The sequence below is a fragment of the Microcebus murinus genome, chromosome 9 (assembly GCF_040939455.1).
Source record: "Microcebus murinus isolate Inina chromosome 9, M.murinus_Inina_mat1.0, whole genome shotgun sequence".
NCBI classification, from domain to species: domain Eukaryota; kingdom Metazoa; phylum Chordata; class Mammalia; order Primates; family Cheirogaleidae; genus Microcebus; species Microcebus murinus.
The window spans coordinates 46,103,239-46,121,199 of NC_134112.1; the positions used below are offsets into that span (position 1 = coordinate 46,103,239).

The window sequence follows — 17,961 nt, forward strand, 5'->3', positions numbered from 1 at the left end:
CAGGGAAGGAGCTTGAAGAAATAAGAAGGAATGGGGGAGGGGAAGAGTGTGGGATCCTCTGCAGGAGAGAACATCATTTTTAGTAAACACATATCAAAAGGGACAAAAAGTTAAAACTGTAGGAGAGAGGAGGAGATGTGCCTTATCTAGCCTAAAACATCGAATCATTGTATATTAAAATCCATCTTTAATATGAAACTTATTTCTGCATCATGGAAGAAGATGGAAATATAAGTGGTAGAAGTATTCATATTGATGAGACTTTTTTTTAATCCCGAAAGTCTAAGCAACAAATAAAAAGGTATAACTAACAAGCAAATAGAGAGGAAAAGACGAATAAAATAAAATTCTGATTAATCCAAATTAAGACAAGAAAAGAGACAAAAAATAAAAATGTAGGAAACATAGAAAAAATACAATTGTATATCTAAACTTAAAAACATTAGTAATCACATTAGGTATTAATGCATTAAATATTCCAACTAAAAGACAAAAATATTATCAAACTGTATTGAAAAACACTATTTGCTGCTTATAGAATACACACCTTATATATAAAGATACTGAAAGATTTAAAGTAAATAAATGAATGAATAAGATGTACAAACAGCCAAAAGAAAGCTAACATAGCTGTACACAGCGGTTTCTCTAATAATGTTTTGTTCAACATCATTTCGTTATAACATTGATGAGGAAAAAAAAAATCAATTCCCCTGGAGACCACTGTCTGTATGGTATTGGCACATTCTCCCCATGTCTGTGTGGGTTATCTCCGGGTGCTCCAGTTTGTTCCCACATCCCAAAGATATCCACATGAAGTGAACTGATGCATCTAAATCGTCCCAATCTGAGTGAGTGTGAGTGTGTGTGAGTGCACCTACAGTGGGATGGTGGTGTCCTGTCCAGGCTGAGTTCCACACCTTGGACCCCAAACCACAACCCTGAGCTGAAATAAGTGGGTTAGAAAATGAATGAATGAATATAAATTATTTTCAAATAAAAATTTGTATCAACTACAATGATCATACAAATACACGACAATAAACAATGTGCTATGAAAGTGCTCAGCAAGCCCATCAGATTTGTGATTGTTTCTGAACTACGTGGTGGTAGGAGGTGATCATACCAATTTTTGCTTTGCAAACATTTATTCCTTGATTTAACCCACCACGACAAGCATCCTCACTCACTGATTCACCAATAATTGGGTAAATATTGATCTTACTTGTTTTAGTAATCTTTCTTAAATGTATGTATAGCTCACATTTATGTCAATGTTTAATGTTAGAAATGTTTGGGGGTCTTTATTTAGAAAACTTTGCTGATATTTTTGTGGACAGAAGTATGCTGTAGGAATCCTTACCTATGGTAAAATTGGGTTTGTTATACATAATTTTGCTTAAAGTCACAGTTTCTAAGAAGTTATCAATGATCTTAGATGAAGACTTACTGTACTAATATCAGATAATGTATATAAGAAGCATATCTTCACGTAAAAGGAGAACATCTCATAAGAGTAAAGTGGTCTATCCAGCAAGATGACATAAAAATTCTGAATTTGTATACATCTAACACTATAGCTCCTAAGTGCACCTAATAAATAGCAAAAATTGACAGAAAAATAGAAAACTTCACAAAGTGGGAGGTTTTAACATCTCTCTCCCTCTCTCTCAGTAACTGATAAAGAGACAAAAACTTAGTAGGAATAGAGAAAACCAACCTGACCTAACTGTAATAATATAAAATACTACATGCAAATGCAGAGCACACCTTCTTTTCATATGATCATTTGTATGGTCATTTTAAAAAAACTCTACCCCCTAAACCCATTAAAATAAAAAAATTAACGAGTTTCAAAGGATTGTACTCTACAAGAATGAGATTTAGCAGAAAATCAATAGCAGAAAGAAAACTAGAAAACTCCCAACTCAAAGAAATTAAGCAACATACTTTAAATAATAACCCATTGGTCAAATAAATCTCAATGAAAATTAGAAAATATTTTAGGCTTAATGATAATGAAAGTACTACTTTTTAAAACTCAGAGAATGTTGCTCCATAATTAGATTGCCTACAATTAAGAAAATGACGGAGAAAATAATAATGCAGATTAAACTTAAAGTGTGTTGTGTTTGTAGCCATTATATTAGATATGTCACATAAAATTGAGGAAATATTCTTCCAGTATTCAAAAATCTTATTCAGTATGGCAAAGAAGTCATTCACATCACTGATGAATGAATGAAGTTCCAATGTATGTCATTGTTGTTTCACTTTCATCTTACTATTTTTAAATGTCAACACACATTCATGTTGAAACTATACTTGTTTATCAATGATGTAAGTGATTTTTTTTTGCTGAACTGGATAATAATCAAGCATTTATTTGAAGTATAAGTTTGTCAAAACATAGTTGAGTTTCACATATAGGTTAACTACAGACACAAGAGTTCCACAAAAATCAACAAAAGCATTCCATGAGAATCAACTGACTATATAGAATTAACAATAAAGAGTATTGCATATTTTATTATTTGTAAGTTATGTGCTACTAATAATCTTTTATATTAGTAAAACTTATGACTAATATATGTATATATGTGCAATTTTTAAAAAACTAAATTACTAGCATGCCACTGGATATGGTGTCCTATTTACAAAATAAATTTCATGTAAACCTCTGTGTCTGTCCCAAATCGTAGAGTATCAGAGAAAAAACTTAAAGACCAGTCACTCTCACCTCCTCATTTCACTAATGTGAAAATCAAAATTCTGAGGGTCAGGTGGCTCATCCAAAGTTACATAGTTCTTAGAAAGAACAAACCTATGAAGCAGGAGCACAATATCCCAAAAAAAGCAGACTAAGACCTCACAAAGAGATAATCCAAGTGCTAAGTCATTCCAAACCCAAAGGTAAACTTTCTAACAGTGGGAGAACATGAATTAATCTATAACTTATTAACAAAGAGAAAAGAAGGAAAAATAATCTTTCTAATAAATTTTATAATGTTCTACTCTACATCTAGAATCAATAAATTGCCGTTCTAGTTAATTTTAAGCCACCTTGCATTTATTTCTTCCATCCAAGGTTTAAAAAAGTTTAATTTAAAATCTGTTTAAAGGCAATAAATATCACACAGCTATTACAATCCCATAGAAGAATATTTTAATAATGCAGTTCTCTGAATGCATATCAGAAATGTATAAACTTCCCATCAGAGATAGTGAAAAATTCTGTAAATGTAAAACAACCTTGTTTAACTCCTGAGAACTTACAGAGAATATTGGAACAGTGTTGTATGGGGAAATTAGAAGAAATAACATGGTTTCCAAGACTTGTTTACTAGAGTTTGGTATTCATGATCTATACTACATTATGAAAAGATTATAGGAAGATTAAAAAATGAAAGTTATTCCAGATGGAAAAGCAAAAGAGAATGTATTTAGGTCCAAACTGAGAAAAGGAAAAGATTAAGCTTCCTGCTTATCTTGCCTGCTGGAGACCTCAGCAGAGGCTTTAGGGTGAAAGACAACAAGGTGCAGGCTGGATATTTATTGCAGAGCTGAACAGTCACTGTGTTCTTCAGGACACATGGATTCTCCAGGCTGTTTACCACTACTGCAGGACAGAAGAGGCATCAGATGACTTTCACTCCCACGTTAATCTGGACAGACAGGCAATCGCCGTGATTCATTTCCACATCAATATCTGATTCACATCTGAAGACATCTGTTACTTGCACTTGGTGGAGGTTACAACTACTTCCTACTCTATAAATTAGCTATATGACTAAACATATTATAGTATGGAGCGGGTCTTAACATAGCCACAGTTAATTAGTTTTGTTAAATTGACATTAAAGAGACAGGGCTCATGCCTGTAATTCTAGCACTTTGGGAAGCCAAGGCAGGAGGATTGCTTGAAGCCAGGAGTTTGAGACCAACCTAGGCAACCAAGGGAGACCCCACCCACAAAAAAATAAAATAAAATAAAACTGGGTGTAGTGGCACCTGCCTATAGTCCGAGCTACTTGGGAGGCTGAGATAGAAGAACCACTTGAGCCCAGGAGTTCAAACCTGCAATAAGCTATGATCATGCCACTGCACTCCAACCTGGGCAACAGAGAGAAACCCTGTCTCTAAAATAATAATAATAATAAAAAGTTAAAGAGAGGCTACATTAAATGTTAAAAGCCCAGGGTCATATCTGGACTCTACAACTTATAACCCGAGTGACCTTCGACAAACTTCAGCTTCCTCACCTATAAGAGGGGATGATAAAATCATCCCTCCCTAACAAGAACTGTTGTGAAGATTCAGTCAGTTAATATGAATCATGCACAGAGCCTGACATATGATAAGCCCTCAGCAGATGGTTAGTTATTAGCACCATATTTTATATAGTGTTATTAATAAAGGGAATGACTTAGAAAACAAACTTTTAGTCACTCGGTAGGACTTTAAGTGTTTTATTTAAAATCACACAATTCTATTTTAAGGGTTGACATTTTTTTATTGGTCAAAAATTAGTAAAGTGAATTTGAAATGATGATCGTCTCCCCTCTCGCACTTTTAATCACATACCATCTCCCTAGAAAATGTATATATTTGAATTATACTAAAAGAGTAAAATGGAATGGGGGAGAGAGAGAGAGAGGAAACAACCTAGCATCTGGGGATGTAAAGATGATGAGATGAAACAGTTCTAAGTAGAGAAATAGAGACATGAGACACAGTAGAGAAGTATGACATGAGCTATTTGCTACATCTAGTATAATACAACCTATCAGTATTATCCTGGGTAGCTCACCACATTTCCAATCACAAAACATCCCTAGGGAGTTTAGTTGGTGTGTGTTCTGTAAGAGCTTTCTTTCCATTTAGTCTCTCTCTCTCCCCCTCTCTCTGTGTGTGTGTGTGTATATATATATATATATATGCATTATATACATACATATTTACAATAGTGTCTCATTTAAGATAAAGAATTAAAAAGTCAAATAATATGTTGTATAGTAATTTATTACTAAAAATATATTTGTCTTTTTATTTAGGACTGGAGAAGCTTGCACAAAAAGGGAAATCATTGTCCCCTTTAGCTTGCATAACTGGAATATCACTATTTTTGATTATATCCATGTGTCTTCTATTCCTATGGAAAAAATATCAACCCCACAAAGGTAGTTAAAATTAGAAAAATGTTTTAAAGTTTTGTATATGTGTACTAACAAGTATCTTACTGTGGTTTCTTTTTCTCTTGATTACAGTTATAAAACAGAAGCTAGAAGGCAGGTAATGCATATGTTTCTATGAAATTAGTTTTTTTCTTTTTCTTGAATGCTTTTTCCTTAATTATTATCCCTGACAGAAATACCTATTTGTCTTCTCAGGCCGGAAACTGAATACAGGAAAGCTCAAACGTTTTCAGGTAACAGCCAGGCTGAAAAGGGCTATTATCAATGTTAATGTTTATTAATGAATATTATTGATATCCATTATTATATATAATGTGTTAGTAATGTAATAGAATTAATTTAAGCTAATATTAATATAACATTTGCAAGCCCTTAACCTTGGAATAGAGCCTTCACTCTACAAAGTGCTATCCTTTGTACTGGTTTTGGGTGAGTCACACAAGTCTGTGAGATCAACCTGGAAGGCGCTTTTAACTCCATTTTACAGCAAGAGAACTAAGGAGCAGGGAGATTAAGTCACTTGCCCTGAGTCACTGAGTTTTGCTGAATCCACTGATCCTATTATTAATATTTTGAAAATGCCAAAGCGTTCTCTCACTTTAATTCCTAAGGTAGATTTCATGCTGGCAGTTCCCTCCCAAAGAGAAGAGCAAAGGGAGGTTTGACAGGGACGAGTGCTGCTTCCTTGTCCCCACTGTAACCCTCACTGTCATCAATATTGACTGTACTGACTCGTAAGTTAACAATGGAGCTTTTGCTCAGGCCATGGAGTCACAGGGAGTCAGGTTTCAGTTCCATATATGCCACTTTCCCACTAAGTCACCTTGGGAAATTTATTTTTCTTGCCCTTAACTTCCTCATCTATTTGATAGAGATAAAAACTTCCCCCTAGTAATTGCTATGACAATTAAATAAAGTGGTATAGGTGGAGTGCCTAATATGATGTCTAGATGCTTAATAAATGTGGGTCTTCTTCCTCGTATAGAGGAAGCCCTTCCTCACAAATGACAGAATATCAGAGCTAGGAAGGGCCCAAAGACCATCTGATTCCTCCCAACCACCTCCACCCCCATCATTCTGTAGATGATAGTTAGGAACTATTGATATCGACATTGTATTGTCTTGTCTTATATTGCATTTTGTATGTATGGGAAGCTACAGTTATTTATTTATTCTTTTTAGTTCTGGTTGTGCCTGTTAGATCTAGCAGAGTGTAGTAGATACTGTAGGTGAATCAAGGGCTGCTGTGACCTTCAGGCTGAAGCCTTGGTGTCCATGAGTTTCTGGTAACTGAGTCTCTGGTACAAAGGCCAAGCCTGCCCACATGTGTGTGTTTGAATATATAATATGCTGTTCCCACCTCAGGCTTTAAGAATAATTGTTCCAATTCAGTTTTGATTCTCAGTTTTAGAAAGAATGATTTCCAACACTGCTTTATGGTAATATGACCATAGAGGATTAGGAAATGTTAAATTGATTTTGTACACATACCATGTAAGACAGACAATAAAGATAAGTTTTACAAAGGTTTTTAAAAACAACAATAGCATATCAAGGCATTTTGTTTGTAAATAGCATTTGTTTTATATTTCAGGCCATGAAGATGCTCTGGATGACTTCGGAATATATGAATTTGTTGCTTTTCCAGATGCTTCTGGTGTTCCCAGGGTTGGTTTTCCTAGTGGCTGATTAACCAAGAAGTAGTATTCTGCTTCACCAGAGGTGTAAGCAGCATTCATTTAAACACTTGGGAAGTGTGGTCAAACGGCTGCATTGCCCATTACTGTCCTAAGCAGTGCTGACTTACTCTATAGGGAATGATGTTGCCAGATCTGGGGAGCTAAAGCATCTTTCTCAGCCTTTATGAGTAAAGCTAACACAAATAAGAAAGTCATGCCAGTTCATAAACATTCTCTACCTGGTAATCTCAGTGAAGAGAGAACTAACTAGGTTGAAAGTGAAGATAACTGAATAAATAGAGGATCAGGAACCCCTGGTTTAAATTGTCCTGCATCACTTGGGTGAAAGTGTCCCATCACTTTACTGAACTCTCTCTGTTCCTCAGTTTCCCCTTCATGTCCCCTTCATATGTCTTGATGACATTGCAAAGATATTTGATCATACCCTTGAAGGTACCTCATGCTCTGCAGAAGGAAGTTACCATATAGACCCAGAGTAAGCAGGTATACACTTTTATTATTACCCTAAAGGTGCATGAGATGGGGCAGGGGTGAGGGGGAACCTTTTATGCAGTTGAAGGCATTTTTCCATTCTGGGGGGGGAAACACTTTTAAAGTAATCAGTTTTTTTTTTTTTGAGACAGAGTCTCGCTTTGTTGCCCAGGCTAGAGTGAGTGCCGTGGCGTCAGCCTAGCTCACAGCAACCTCAAACTACTGGGCTCAAGGGATCCTCCTGCCTCAGCCTCCCAAGTAGCTGGGACTACAGGCATGTGCCACCATGCCCGGCTAATTTTTTGTATATATTAGTTGGCCAATTAATTTCTTTCTATTTATAGTAGAGACGGGGTCTCGCTCTTGCTCAGGCTGGTTTCGAACTCCTGACCTCGAGCAATCCGCCCGCCTCGGCCTCCCAGAGAGCTAGGATTACAGGCGTGAGCCACCGCGCCCGGCCAAAAGTAATCAGTTTTTAACAGACATGCAGAACGTTTCTTTGGGCTAATCAGCTCATTAACACTTTTATAGATTTTGGGTTTTTTTTTACGATAGCCCAAGTTATATTATAAAGTGTTCATTTTCATACCTCCTCCTTGTACTAAATTCAGAACTCCTCGAGGGCAAGGACTATGTCTAATTATTCCCTGTGGTTCCAGTGCTTAGCTCAGCTCATTGTAGGTGCCCAGGGAAAGTGAAATTGAATGAATCAATCATTACACCTCAAGGACCCTCTGTCTTACCAGGTACCATGCTAAGAGATGTAAAGTTAAAAAGATCAGGCCTTTTGCCCCTTGAAGTTCATAAACAAATTGACGATGTGTTCCTATCTTTCAATTCTACATTATAGAAACCCAACACAAACTAGCTTAAAAGGAAAAAAAGAATGTGGGCAGGGGACGGAATTTATTTGTCCTAAGCAGGTTATTTCTATTAATAGTTTCAGGAATAGCTGAATCTAAGATCCAAGGTTTTCAAGTAATGTCATCCTCCAGATTAGTTCCCTTTCTATAACCTGCTCTTAGGTGGCATTATCCTCAGGAATTTTTTTTCCATGTGAAAGCCCCTTACAGCTCCATGTTTACATCCAATTGTAGCAAAAATAGACCATTTTTATGCCAATGGTCCTAGCAAAAGTCCTAGCAGTAATTCTCAATGCTTTTAATTGAGTCACCTGCCCTTCACTGAACCAATTATAGTAACTCTGAGTAGGCCTACGTCACATGCCTACCCCTGGATTTGGAAGTGGGGTTGACTCCATCCAAATCATATGGATTAAAAGCGAGGGAAGGTTGTTCACCAGAGGAAAATCAAGTTGCTCTTACTAAAAAGGGGAGAAGATAATAGGCAAGCAAAAGCCAACACATGTCCTCCATAGAAGAGATGTCCTATACATCAGTAATTATATGGTAAGGCTAGGAATGATGCCTGTCTTAAGTGCTTACAGCCAAAGATTAGGTAGGAGAATTGGATCACTTCAAGGACAACTATCCGCAAACACCTTCTAGGAAGAAGTCTATGAACTAGCCTTTTGGATAGGTAGTATTGTGTGTGATGAAGATGAGAAGGCCTTTCAGATATGTGAAAAGGCATGAACAAAGGCAGGGAGGTAAGGATCCTTTGGAGGTTTTCCAAGTTTGCTGGGAACTTTTGGGAATTAAGCCTGGAACTTTGGTTGGAGGCTAGATCTATACATAGTCTAATAAGTGTTAATCCTTTATGTGGATTTTTTCCATATATGATCTCAAAAAAAGAGTAATTTGGGCAGGCACCCAGAGTAGTATTATTCTTCCCATGTTATCAATAGGGCAAGCAAGGCCTAGTGCAAGAGATGCCTGCTGAAAGTTCACCCTCTTGTGTCCAGAGACAGAACAGCACAAGAAGTCCAATTTCTGCTCTCCATCCCAGGGCTGTGTCCCCTACCCCATCCACAGTAAAAATAAAATCTGGGGTTGGAAATCACCAGGACAGCAGCTGTGGCTCAGCCTCAGGGCCAGCCTGAGGACACCTTTGGAGGAAGCTGTGAGAACAACCATATAGGCAGAAAGACAGTATCTGACTTGCACAATGGCTAAGAGCAGAGACTCTAGAGTCAGGCCTGGTTTTGATTCTCAGTTTCGAGAGTTAAGGTGTTACCTTGGGCAGATTATATAACTTCTCTAAGCCTTAGTTTCCTCATCTGTAAACAAGGTAAAGAACAATACCTATCTTATAGGATGATTCATGAGGTCTGAATGAGGCATTGCATATTAAGAAATTAGCACTCTCTTCCTCCTCTGATCTGGTCTCCTCTTCCTCGTTCCGTCTCGTCTCTTCTTCCAGTCTGGTCTCTTTTTCTGGTCTTGTCTCTCCTTCCTCATCCAGCCTCATCTCCTCTTCCAGTCTCGTCTCCTCTTCTTCATCCAGTCTCGTCTCCTTTTCTGGTCTCAGCTCCTCTTCCTCATCCCATCTCGTCTCCCATTCCTCATCCGGTCTCTTATAGATTTGTATAGGACCAATTTTTCCACTGCTTCCTTATTCCCCTGTGATAGTCTACTTAACAAAAGCACCATAAACAGATTACTTTCTTCCAGGCATTCTCATTTCCATATTGTTAAAGAACTATTTGCTGTTAGAGAATTGTTACTTACTTCACTTGTTCAGAGCATTCTACCAATGTGTAAGTTTCACCCAGCAAGTTTCCCGTCCACAGACTTTATTTCAGAAATGCTATGTGAGGAATGGAGAAGGATTGATTGGATTTCACCCTCCCTTAGGGTGAGCCGGTAGCAGCAGTGCCCGCATTGTCACAGATGGAGGGGAGAACTGCCCTGCAAAGGCTTTGCGATGCCCTATTCGGTTTCAGAGAGGATTGGCTCACCATGCACTTCCACAACCAAACAGACACAAAGAAAAAAAATGGAGGATCAGTTATTTCAAACAGCTTCTCATGATGGCAAAAAGCACCCCTCTAAGGTGTGGCTTCAAATGGGAGAGCAGGAAACTGAAGAGCTAAGAAGACTTATAATTGAATTTTTGAAGTAAGGAGTTTCTTTATTTAAAATAACTCACACTTCTTGCTCCTAGGAATTCACTGGAAAGGAGTGAGATTTATGTAAGAAACTTTAAATTTAGCCTGTGATTAATCAATACTCAGTTTTGAGGTTTCGTTGGTAGGACCTCACTTGGCTCAAAATGCTACAATCCTCAAGAACTTGAAGCAGAGAAATGGGTGGTTTAATTACATGCCAGAGACCCTGTTTATTTCTGTTGTCAACAGAATAACTTGATTTGGAGCCACACTTGTCTTCAAAGCTGACAACTCCACCCTTGAGGAATCTGCTGAGGTTCTTAATTGGCCATGCCAGCAGCTTTGGGGAAGAAGTGAGAAATCAAAACCAACAACCTAAGGAGGAAAAGGGGGAGGAGGAGGTGGAAGAGGATGGAGACACGAGGAGGAGTATCTGCATCAGAAGAAGGCAGGATGGCAATTATGTGGGAAGATGAGCAGCCCTGCAGTGGCCTTGAGGAGAAAAAGAAAAGCAACACTAAAACCAAGATCTCAAAATTGGAGTTAAGAAGGGAAATTAAATAAATTACTAATTTTTTGAGTTTTTAAATATCAAAATAATCTTTTGGCTTGTGACATGTGTACAAATGGACGGTTTCTCCTCTCTCTACCCGTTGTACATTTCACTGTCCACTTAGCCAGCCCTTTCAGGAGCTGGACAGAAGACAATTGCATGAAATGAGCAAGCTTATTATTTCACAGCTCTAATATTAGGTTAGGTGAATAAGTTAGCGATCATCTATAGATTGCTTTTCCCATGGGGTGGTGAATCTGTGGCCTCAAGGCCACACATGGCCCTCCAGATTCCCACGCACAGCCCCTCGACAGAATTCAAAATTCACAGAACAAATCCCTTTATATGTTCTGTAAAATTTGGATTCAGTCAAAAGGCCACACTCAAGGATCCAGAAGGCTACATGTGGCCCCGAGGCCTCAGGTTCCCCACCCCTGCTGGGGGACCTCGACACAAAAATGATAGGACAAATCACATATAATCAGACTGCCCACAAGAGCGTTACCAGGTGGAATGGAAATGGGCAATTTCTAGAAAAACATAAAACAGGTGTTCCAGTCAAACCTAGCAGGTCAAATTGGGATAGAGAACTCCTTAGACTTATCCATGGCAAAGAGTCCTCTAGGTGGAGCTGTGTAAATGTGATATGAAGGACTGAAAGTGGGCAGGAGTGTGATGAAAACAGAAAGCTCTGGGGAGGAGGAGGAAAACCAGACTTTGGCTAAGAAATTGGAAGCCAGTGCTTATAGGAAGGAGTTATGAACTATCAGATCAGAGATGGGCATTAATAAAACATAAATACCAGTTTCAATAAAATACATTTTGGTTTTTACCAGCCATAAATACCCTACTATTCTTTCCACATTCATCCAAGCCTTTAGTTTGTAAAGCCCATTACTACATTCAAACCAAAACATCTCCCCTTGTGTGTTTTATATTTCTTGGTACTGTCTTTACTCACTTCAATATGATGAGGGATTTGGGCTATACATGGTTCTTTCCTTTAAGCCACCCATATGCACATAATTAGCAAATAGTCTCAAAAGGGTAATTGAGATATATAAAAGATAATAATATATGCTCTCTGATTCTAAGCTGTCTTGATATCTCCTCTTTTGCTATTTTTTTCTTTCTATTATATTTCCATTACAGTACTGCCAGCTTTCTTCTTAAATGAAGGAAAAAAACGATAGTTTTGTCAAGCTATTCCTCTTCTGACCTTGTAACTATGCTGCTGCACAAACTATCATAGGGTAAGTGCAGGAAACTGTGGCAATGATGAAATGAATGTTCTAGGGATGATGAACAATTCTAACTCTCTAATCATCACTAGGCAGTTGTTTTCAAATATGCAGCATAAAGGAAATACTATTTACTACTCTTATGCTAATCTTTTTTTTAATGTGCCACATTTTCTAGATGCCAAGCAGACCTGTTCCAGCTTCTGATGGTGTATCAGGGCAAGATCTGCACAGTACAATTTATGAAGTCATTCAGCATATTCCCGCCCAACAGCAAGACCATCCAGAGTAAGTATGAGTCTGCAGTTGACGGTGCTGTAGAAGGCTCAGCATTTAGCCTCTGCTTTTCCCAGTATTCATTGAAAGGCTCAGGAAAAAAAATAATAAAACAGGAAATTATAGCTTCTGTACATTTGAACACACTTCCCTACCTGAAAATAATTTTGAGAAATAAAACAGGCAAACACACAAATATATTTTGGGGCCACATATGTGGGCCAGTGGACTAGATGCAGAGCCCTAGAATCAACTTTCTGTTGCACACCTTTCTCCTTCTCACAGTGTTTCCCCCAAGGAATCCACATCTGGGTATGAAAGGAATGTTCAACCCAATTCTCAAACCATCTTGGTTATCTTAGTGATTTTCCAGTGGCTATCATAGTTTTAAAGCAGTGATGATGTGTCACTAAAAAAAGGTCAGGAAAAAAACAAAAGCCTACAGAAGGTCCACAGCACAGTCAGTATCAAATGCCCAACCTCTTACACTTCAAAGCAGTTTATTCTCAAGTGAATAGGACCACAATGAGGACTAGCTTCTCACCCAGAGAAGACAAAACCTGTGCTGAGGCCAAAGCTAGGAAACTACTTATCCAGATAAGCTCAAGGCAGCCTCTAAGAAGTCTCCCTTTCTTCCCTGCCATGGAGAAACTAAGCCTACAGTCTTTCAAAACAATGAAATGAACTTTTTTTTTTGTAGGCTCTAGCTGCCTGCAGGCATAACTGCCACAAATCATCTTCCATCATTTCTTTCTTTGTCATTTATTGACTTTGAGAAGAACATCAATAACCACACAAAGAAACTTCCCCCCTGGGAAAAGAAACAGTTCCAGCAAAGTAGTCATGCACACCTCTGGATAAATACCAAAAATAACAGCTAGGAGTGAACGAATGCATGGGAAATCTACTTATAGGGAGGACATCCAGTCCTGGAAAGACTATGCATCATTTTTGGGCTAAATAAGTGGCAAAACACTTTGGAGAACCCCATTACAGAAAATTTACCTGCAGTCAGGTAACTTAGGAATAGTCCCCAAAGGAGCTAGGAATTTCTGGTTTGAACAGCGACAAAAAATGAAAATTGGTTTAAAGTATTATATTATTAATCTAGTAGAACATAATATAATTCATGATAGTTTAAAAATAAAAACTCTCTAAAATGGTACCTAACCCTCTTTACTTTCTGTAATAGAAAATTAGGGAAAGTTTTTCTTTATTAAATATAAGGCATAGAAAGAATTTTAAGATCATATATGCTTTCTAAAATTTAATCTAATTAAAAATGTTATCTTATTAAAATTTAAATTTATTTTTCTGTATATCCCTTGTTTTAAATATCTATTTTTCACACTAGAACACAAACAAAGTTTATCTTAGAAATAACTTTTCAGGGTTGAAAATAAAGTATAAATGCTCTTTTTCTAGACTATAAAGGACTGTTTAAAACTGCCTTTGAGGACAAGCTCCTTTGAAAGGCATTCACCCCAAGACACCAGCTCGTGCTCCCCGCTCAACCAGAGTGACATCCACATCTCCCATTGCCTCTCCTCTCACCTCCTTCTTCCCTATCTTCTGAGTCTTTTGTTTTGTTTTGTTTCTCACTGTGAGTCTTTGTCTTCCAGTGGCTTTTGCTTCCTCTACCTTCATGCTTTGATTTCTTCCTTTTCTGAGTCTGCCTTTCACTTTTCCTGTCTTTTATCTGTAAGACTGTCTCCCTTCTCTCTAATACTCTCTTCAAAATTTTCCTTCTCTGTTTGCCAACATTTTTTAAAGTATTATTTCATGGAATACAGATTTTTTTGTGTTCCTATTCTAAATTTTAAAAATGAATAAGTAGAATGTTTTCTTTTTCTTCACCAAAAACTGTTTTGCAACTTATTTTATGTACAATCAATCCACAAATATTTCTAGGACATTTACCAGGTGCTCAGTGGAGAGATTAAATAAGAGTCAATCTTTTAAGGATTTCAGAGTTTAATGGGTGCCTGTTTGCTTATTTTATTATAACTACAGATTAGTGATTCTTGGTGAAATAAATATTCCTCAATACTGCCTATAGATGCAGAGGTCATTTTTCTTCCCTGATTACCTATGGTTTTGTTCTCTAGGTCCTATTAAATTTGAAGACAATTGCATGAATAATGCAGTATTACAGGTAGTTAGGGAATCTTCCCCATCTTCCATTTTCAATGTGAATATGCCAGTTCTAGGGAAAGAAAGAATCCTAATGGTTCCTTTTACCTTTATTTGACAATTACTTCAAGGTAGGAAAGACAGCCAATTTTATTATTTGGTTTCTAGATTATTCATAGAGTGTTATTTTCTTGACTACTTGTGCTATTACCTAATTGGACTGGTGTTTAACAAATTGGTAAATCAGTCTGTGTTCAGACTGTGCCCATTTATTTATTGAACTTATGGCTGCACGTATTTCCATGCTGTCAACCTCATTACTCTTGGTGAGGTTTGTTTTGAACTCAAAGCTGATCATTAATATCTTGAAAACAGGAAATTCAGGTAAGTATACATTTCATTTCAAAAGGAAAGTATCTAGAAAATTTAATGATTGCTTACTCTTTATATTTATTGTTTGAAAAATGTAATTTTATTGAGCTAGCTCAAAACATTCATATTACTTGCAGCTCTGGAAAGGAATAAAAGAATTTAAAGTAATTTTTACCTGTAGACATGAAAATCTATAGAGCAGTTTACATGTCTTATACATCTCTTCACCAGGTGAGCTTTTATGGGCAAAGCAGTACATTGGAGTGAAATAATGAAGGAACATTTTGAGGAAAAACAGTGGATATGTCTATTCATCTGGAATCAGTGAAGAAATCAAGCTCAATACCTCTTACTCATTAGTCTTTAAATGCAAGATAGAAGCATTTATGAAAGTTTGACTGCAGGCTTTCCAGCATAAACATGGCGTCTTGTGCAACGAGGAAAATGGTATGAAAATATTCCTTGGTGGACAGTCTTTATCACGCTGACTGGGAGAAAGAAAAGGACAGGGCTTTCCAGTCACTCTTTTTATATCAAATTTCTCTAAAGGCCCAATTAGTTCTAATCTATGCTCTCACTTTCATCAACATTGACACTATCCTATCTCACCTACAAATATGGAAACTTTACATCTGTAAATTTTTCAGCAGGCTTTGTTTTACTAAATTCTCATGACTGTTAAGATTGCTAAACTTATTTTTATTTTATTCCCAAATTTCTATCTTGTTATTTGTACCACAGAATATTAATAATAAGGATCGTTGTCCCAAAGCAAGAACTGTGTCTTCCCTCCTTGTTTGTCAATTACCAATGGTGTTTGTGAGAAGACTTGTAAAACACTTGAGGAAATGACTTATTAAAGTCTTATCCTTATTTTTGTTCAAGGAAAGAAGGATTCAAATAAATTATTCTGTCTTTGCTTTTATGTGGCCTTGATTCTTTGTCTTGTAGAGTAAAAATATTACACAAAAGTCAGATTATAGAATTGGATTTTTTATCCTTATTTCCCAATGTGCAATAAAGTCTAGATTATACAGCACTTTTAAAATAAGAATCTTTCTCTCTCATAGCCTATTATTTTACACAGAAGAAAAGAAATCTTAAAAATAGGATTTTTAAAAAATGTTTCCAGCAAACCACTTGTATTTACCACCATCCCGCCCATATTGTCATAAAAGCAAATGGTGAAAAGAAAATTAAGTCCCACAGCTCCTGTCTGGTCTTCTCTCTCTACTACCCTTATATGTTTTTCTGTTGGAAAAGTCAATCAGTTCTAACACAAATATTTTCTTTTGCATTTAGTTAAAAATAAAAAAGCCCTACTTTATCTATTAGAAAAGGAATTCATGCCCATTGTAAAAATATGCGAGTATTTGGAAATGTAGAAGACTCTCCATAAGACAATTAAAACCATTTGTAATCTTACTTCTCAGAAATAGCCTGTTAGCATTTCCCTAGAGTAGTATGTATATATTTATTCATACTCCTTCCAATTCCAAAAAGGATTTATGGTAGCATATAAATGCTTAATATAACAAGATAACATAGAGTTGATAAGGAAAACAGGATGAAGGAACAATGAGAAGTGAAGTGAAAGCAGAAATAAGATCAATAACCAGTGGGATAAATTCTCTTTTATCTGTGAGTTTTATAGTACTGAGATCGGGCAGCACACAAGGGTGTATATCTAAGGAGGGGCTTCTAAGATGAATGCAGTATGTAAGCAATAGAGCCAAAGAAAGGTTGCAATCCCACTGCCAGGCCGGGGGAGAGCAGGTCAGTTTTTGCAGTCTCTCATCCACCCTTCTCCCCTCCTTTCCCAGTCTGGTGTCCCCTCCTTCCCAGGGCTGTACTCCTTGGTGACGCATCTCTGACGTAGAAGGCAGACTCTAATTACATGAACTATAGCTGCATCTGTGTTCCCCTTCCTAAACCCAAACCCTGAAACACTTTAACCCACAATCTTCAACAGCCCTTTCCTGAAAAGATTTTTCTATATTCACATGATTCACAAATCAAACCCCTATGAGAAGTATGCATGAAGATAACTGTGTTTATTACTTTGGGGTTTTGGTTTGGCTGTTTTGTGTATACCTCCAGAGTGTCTCACCACAAACCAAAGGAAATACAAATACATATTCTTATTTTTTCAAACCAACTTTTCAATTACCTTGTAATTCCTCTCACTTCTGTATCTATCTTGCACACACAAAAATACACGGACTCCCTTAGTGCCTGGTTCCACTCAAAGCAGCAAGGAATTGCTGAAGGGAGAAATGTGAAAGGATCTAGAATCCAATTAACTTTCGCTGTCATTGGTGTGTAACACCGATGACTCACTGCTTTTTTAGTAAATGAGGATGAAAGTCTCATAAATTAATCAAGGTTTCCAAGGGAAGTGATGAACCAAAACCCAGATGTTCACCTAATTAACAAATTAATCTTTAAAAAACAGCCCAAAGTTCTTTCCTCATTACTAAACATAATCTTAGCTAGTGTTAGTTTTTGACTTTATATTACCACTTCTAACTTCAAATGGAATCACATTCCTGGTGCTCATTATTTTTAAAGGGTATATTCTACTGAAAGACTTTTAAGCAAAAAATGAAAATACTTATGAATAAAACACAGTTTTTCTTAGTTTTCTGACATTTGTACTTCCATGTTAATAAGGCAGTTTCAATTAAACTGCACACGTACACTCTGAGAGCCAGGTCCACGTGATCCTTCAGTTCCACTAGATCCTTATAAAGTTTTGTCTAGGTAATAAAAATGAAGTGATAACAGAACACTTGGTATATAGTAGATATTTTACTATATTTTATTAAAAATTTAATTTATTTTTAAAAAGTTCTTTTTTTCTGCCTCTACGTTGCTATATATAACCATGTATATTCCTATGATATTCTTATATATTTCTCTAAAGTTCATGTTCAAGTATGCATTTATATATATGCACACATTTTAATTTCATGAGGCAATAAGAAAGCAAAGGTTTCTTTCTCATAGA

General features: G+C 36.8%; 1 protein-coding gene across 4 annotated transcripts in view; it reads left to right on the plus strand.

The window, feature by feature from the left end:
* Positions 1–15,928, plus strand: part of HEPACAM2 (HEPACAM family member 2) — a 44,457-nt gene extending 28,529 nt beyond the window's left edge. For 2 of the 4 annotated variants that reach the window (XM_020289824.2, XM_012779645.2), the window contains exons 5-10: positions 5,055–5,180; positions 5,268–5,292; positions 5,391–5,428; positions 6,790–6,863; positions 12,349–12,458; positions 15,183–15,928. In XM_020289824.2, the coding sequence (XP_020145413.2) occupies positions 5,055–5,180; positions 5,268–5,292; positions 5,391–5,428; positions 6,790–6,863; positions 12,349–12,458; positions 15,183–15,186 (377 nt within the window). In that variant the 3' untranslated portion in view covers positions 15,187–15,928. Of the gene's footprint in view, positions 1–5,054; positions 5,181–5,267; positions 5,293–5,390; positions 5,429–6,789; positions 6,864–12,348; positions 12,463–15,182 lie in introns of those variants that run through there. The other 2 variants (XM_012779646.2, XM_012779649.3) reach the window with 2 other exon arrangements.
* Positions 15,929–17,961: the final 2,033 nt, after the last annotated feature.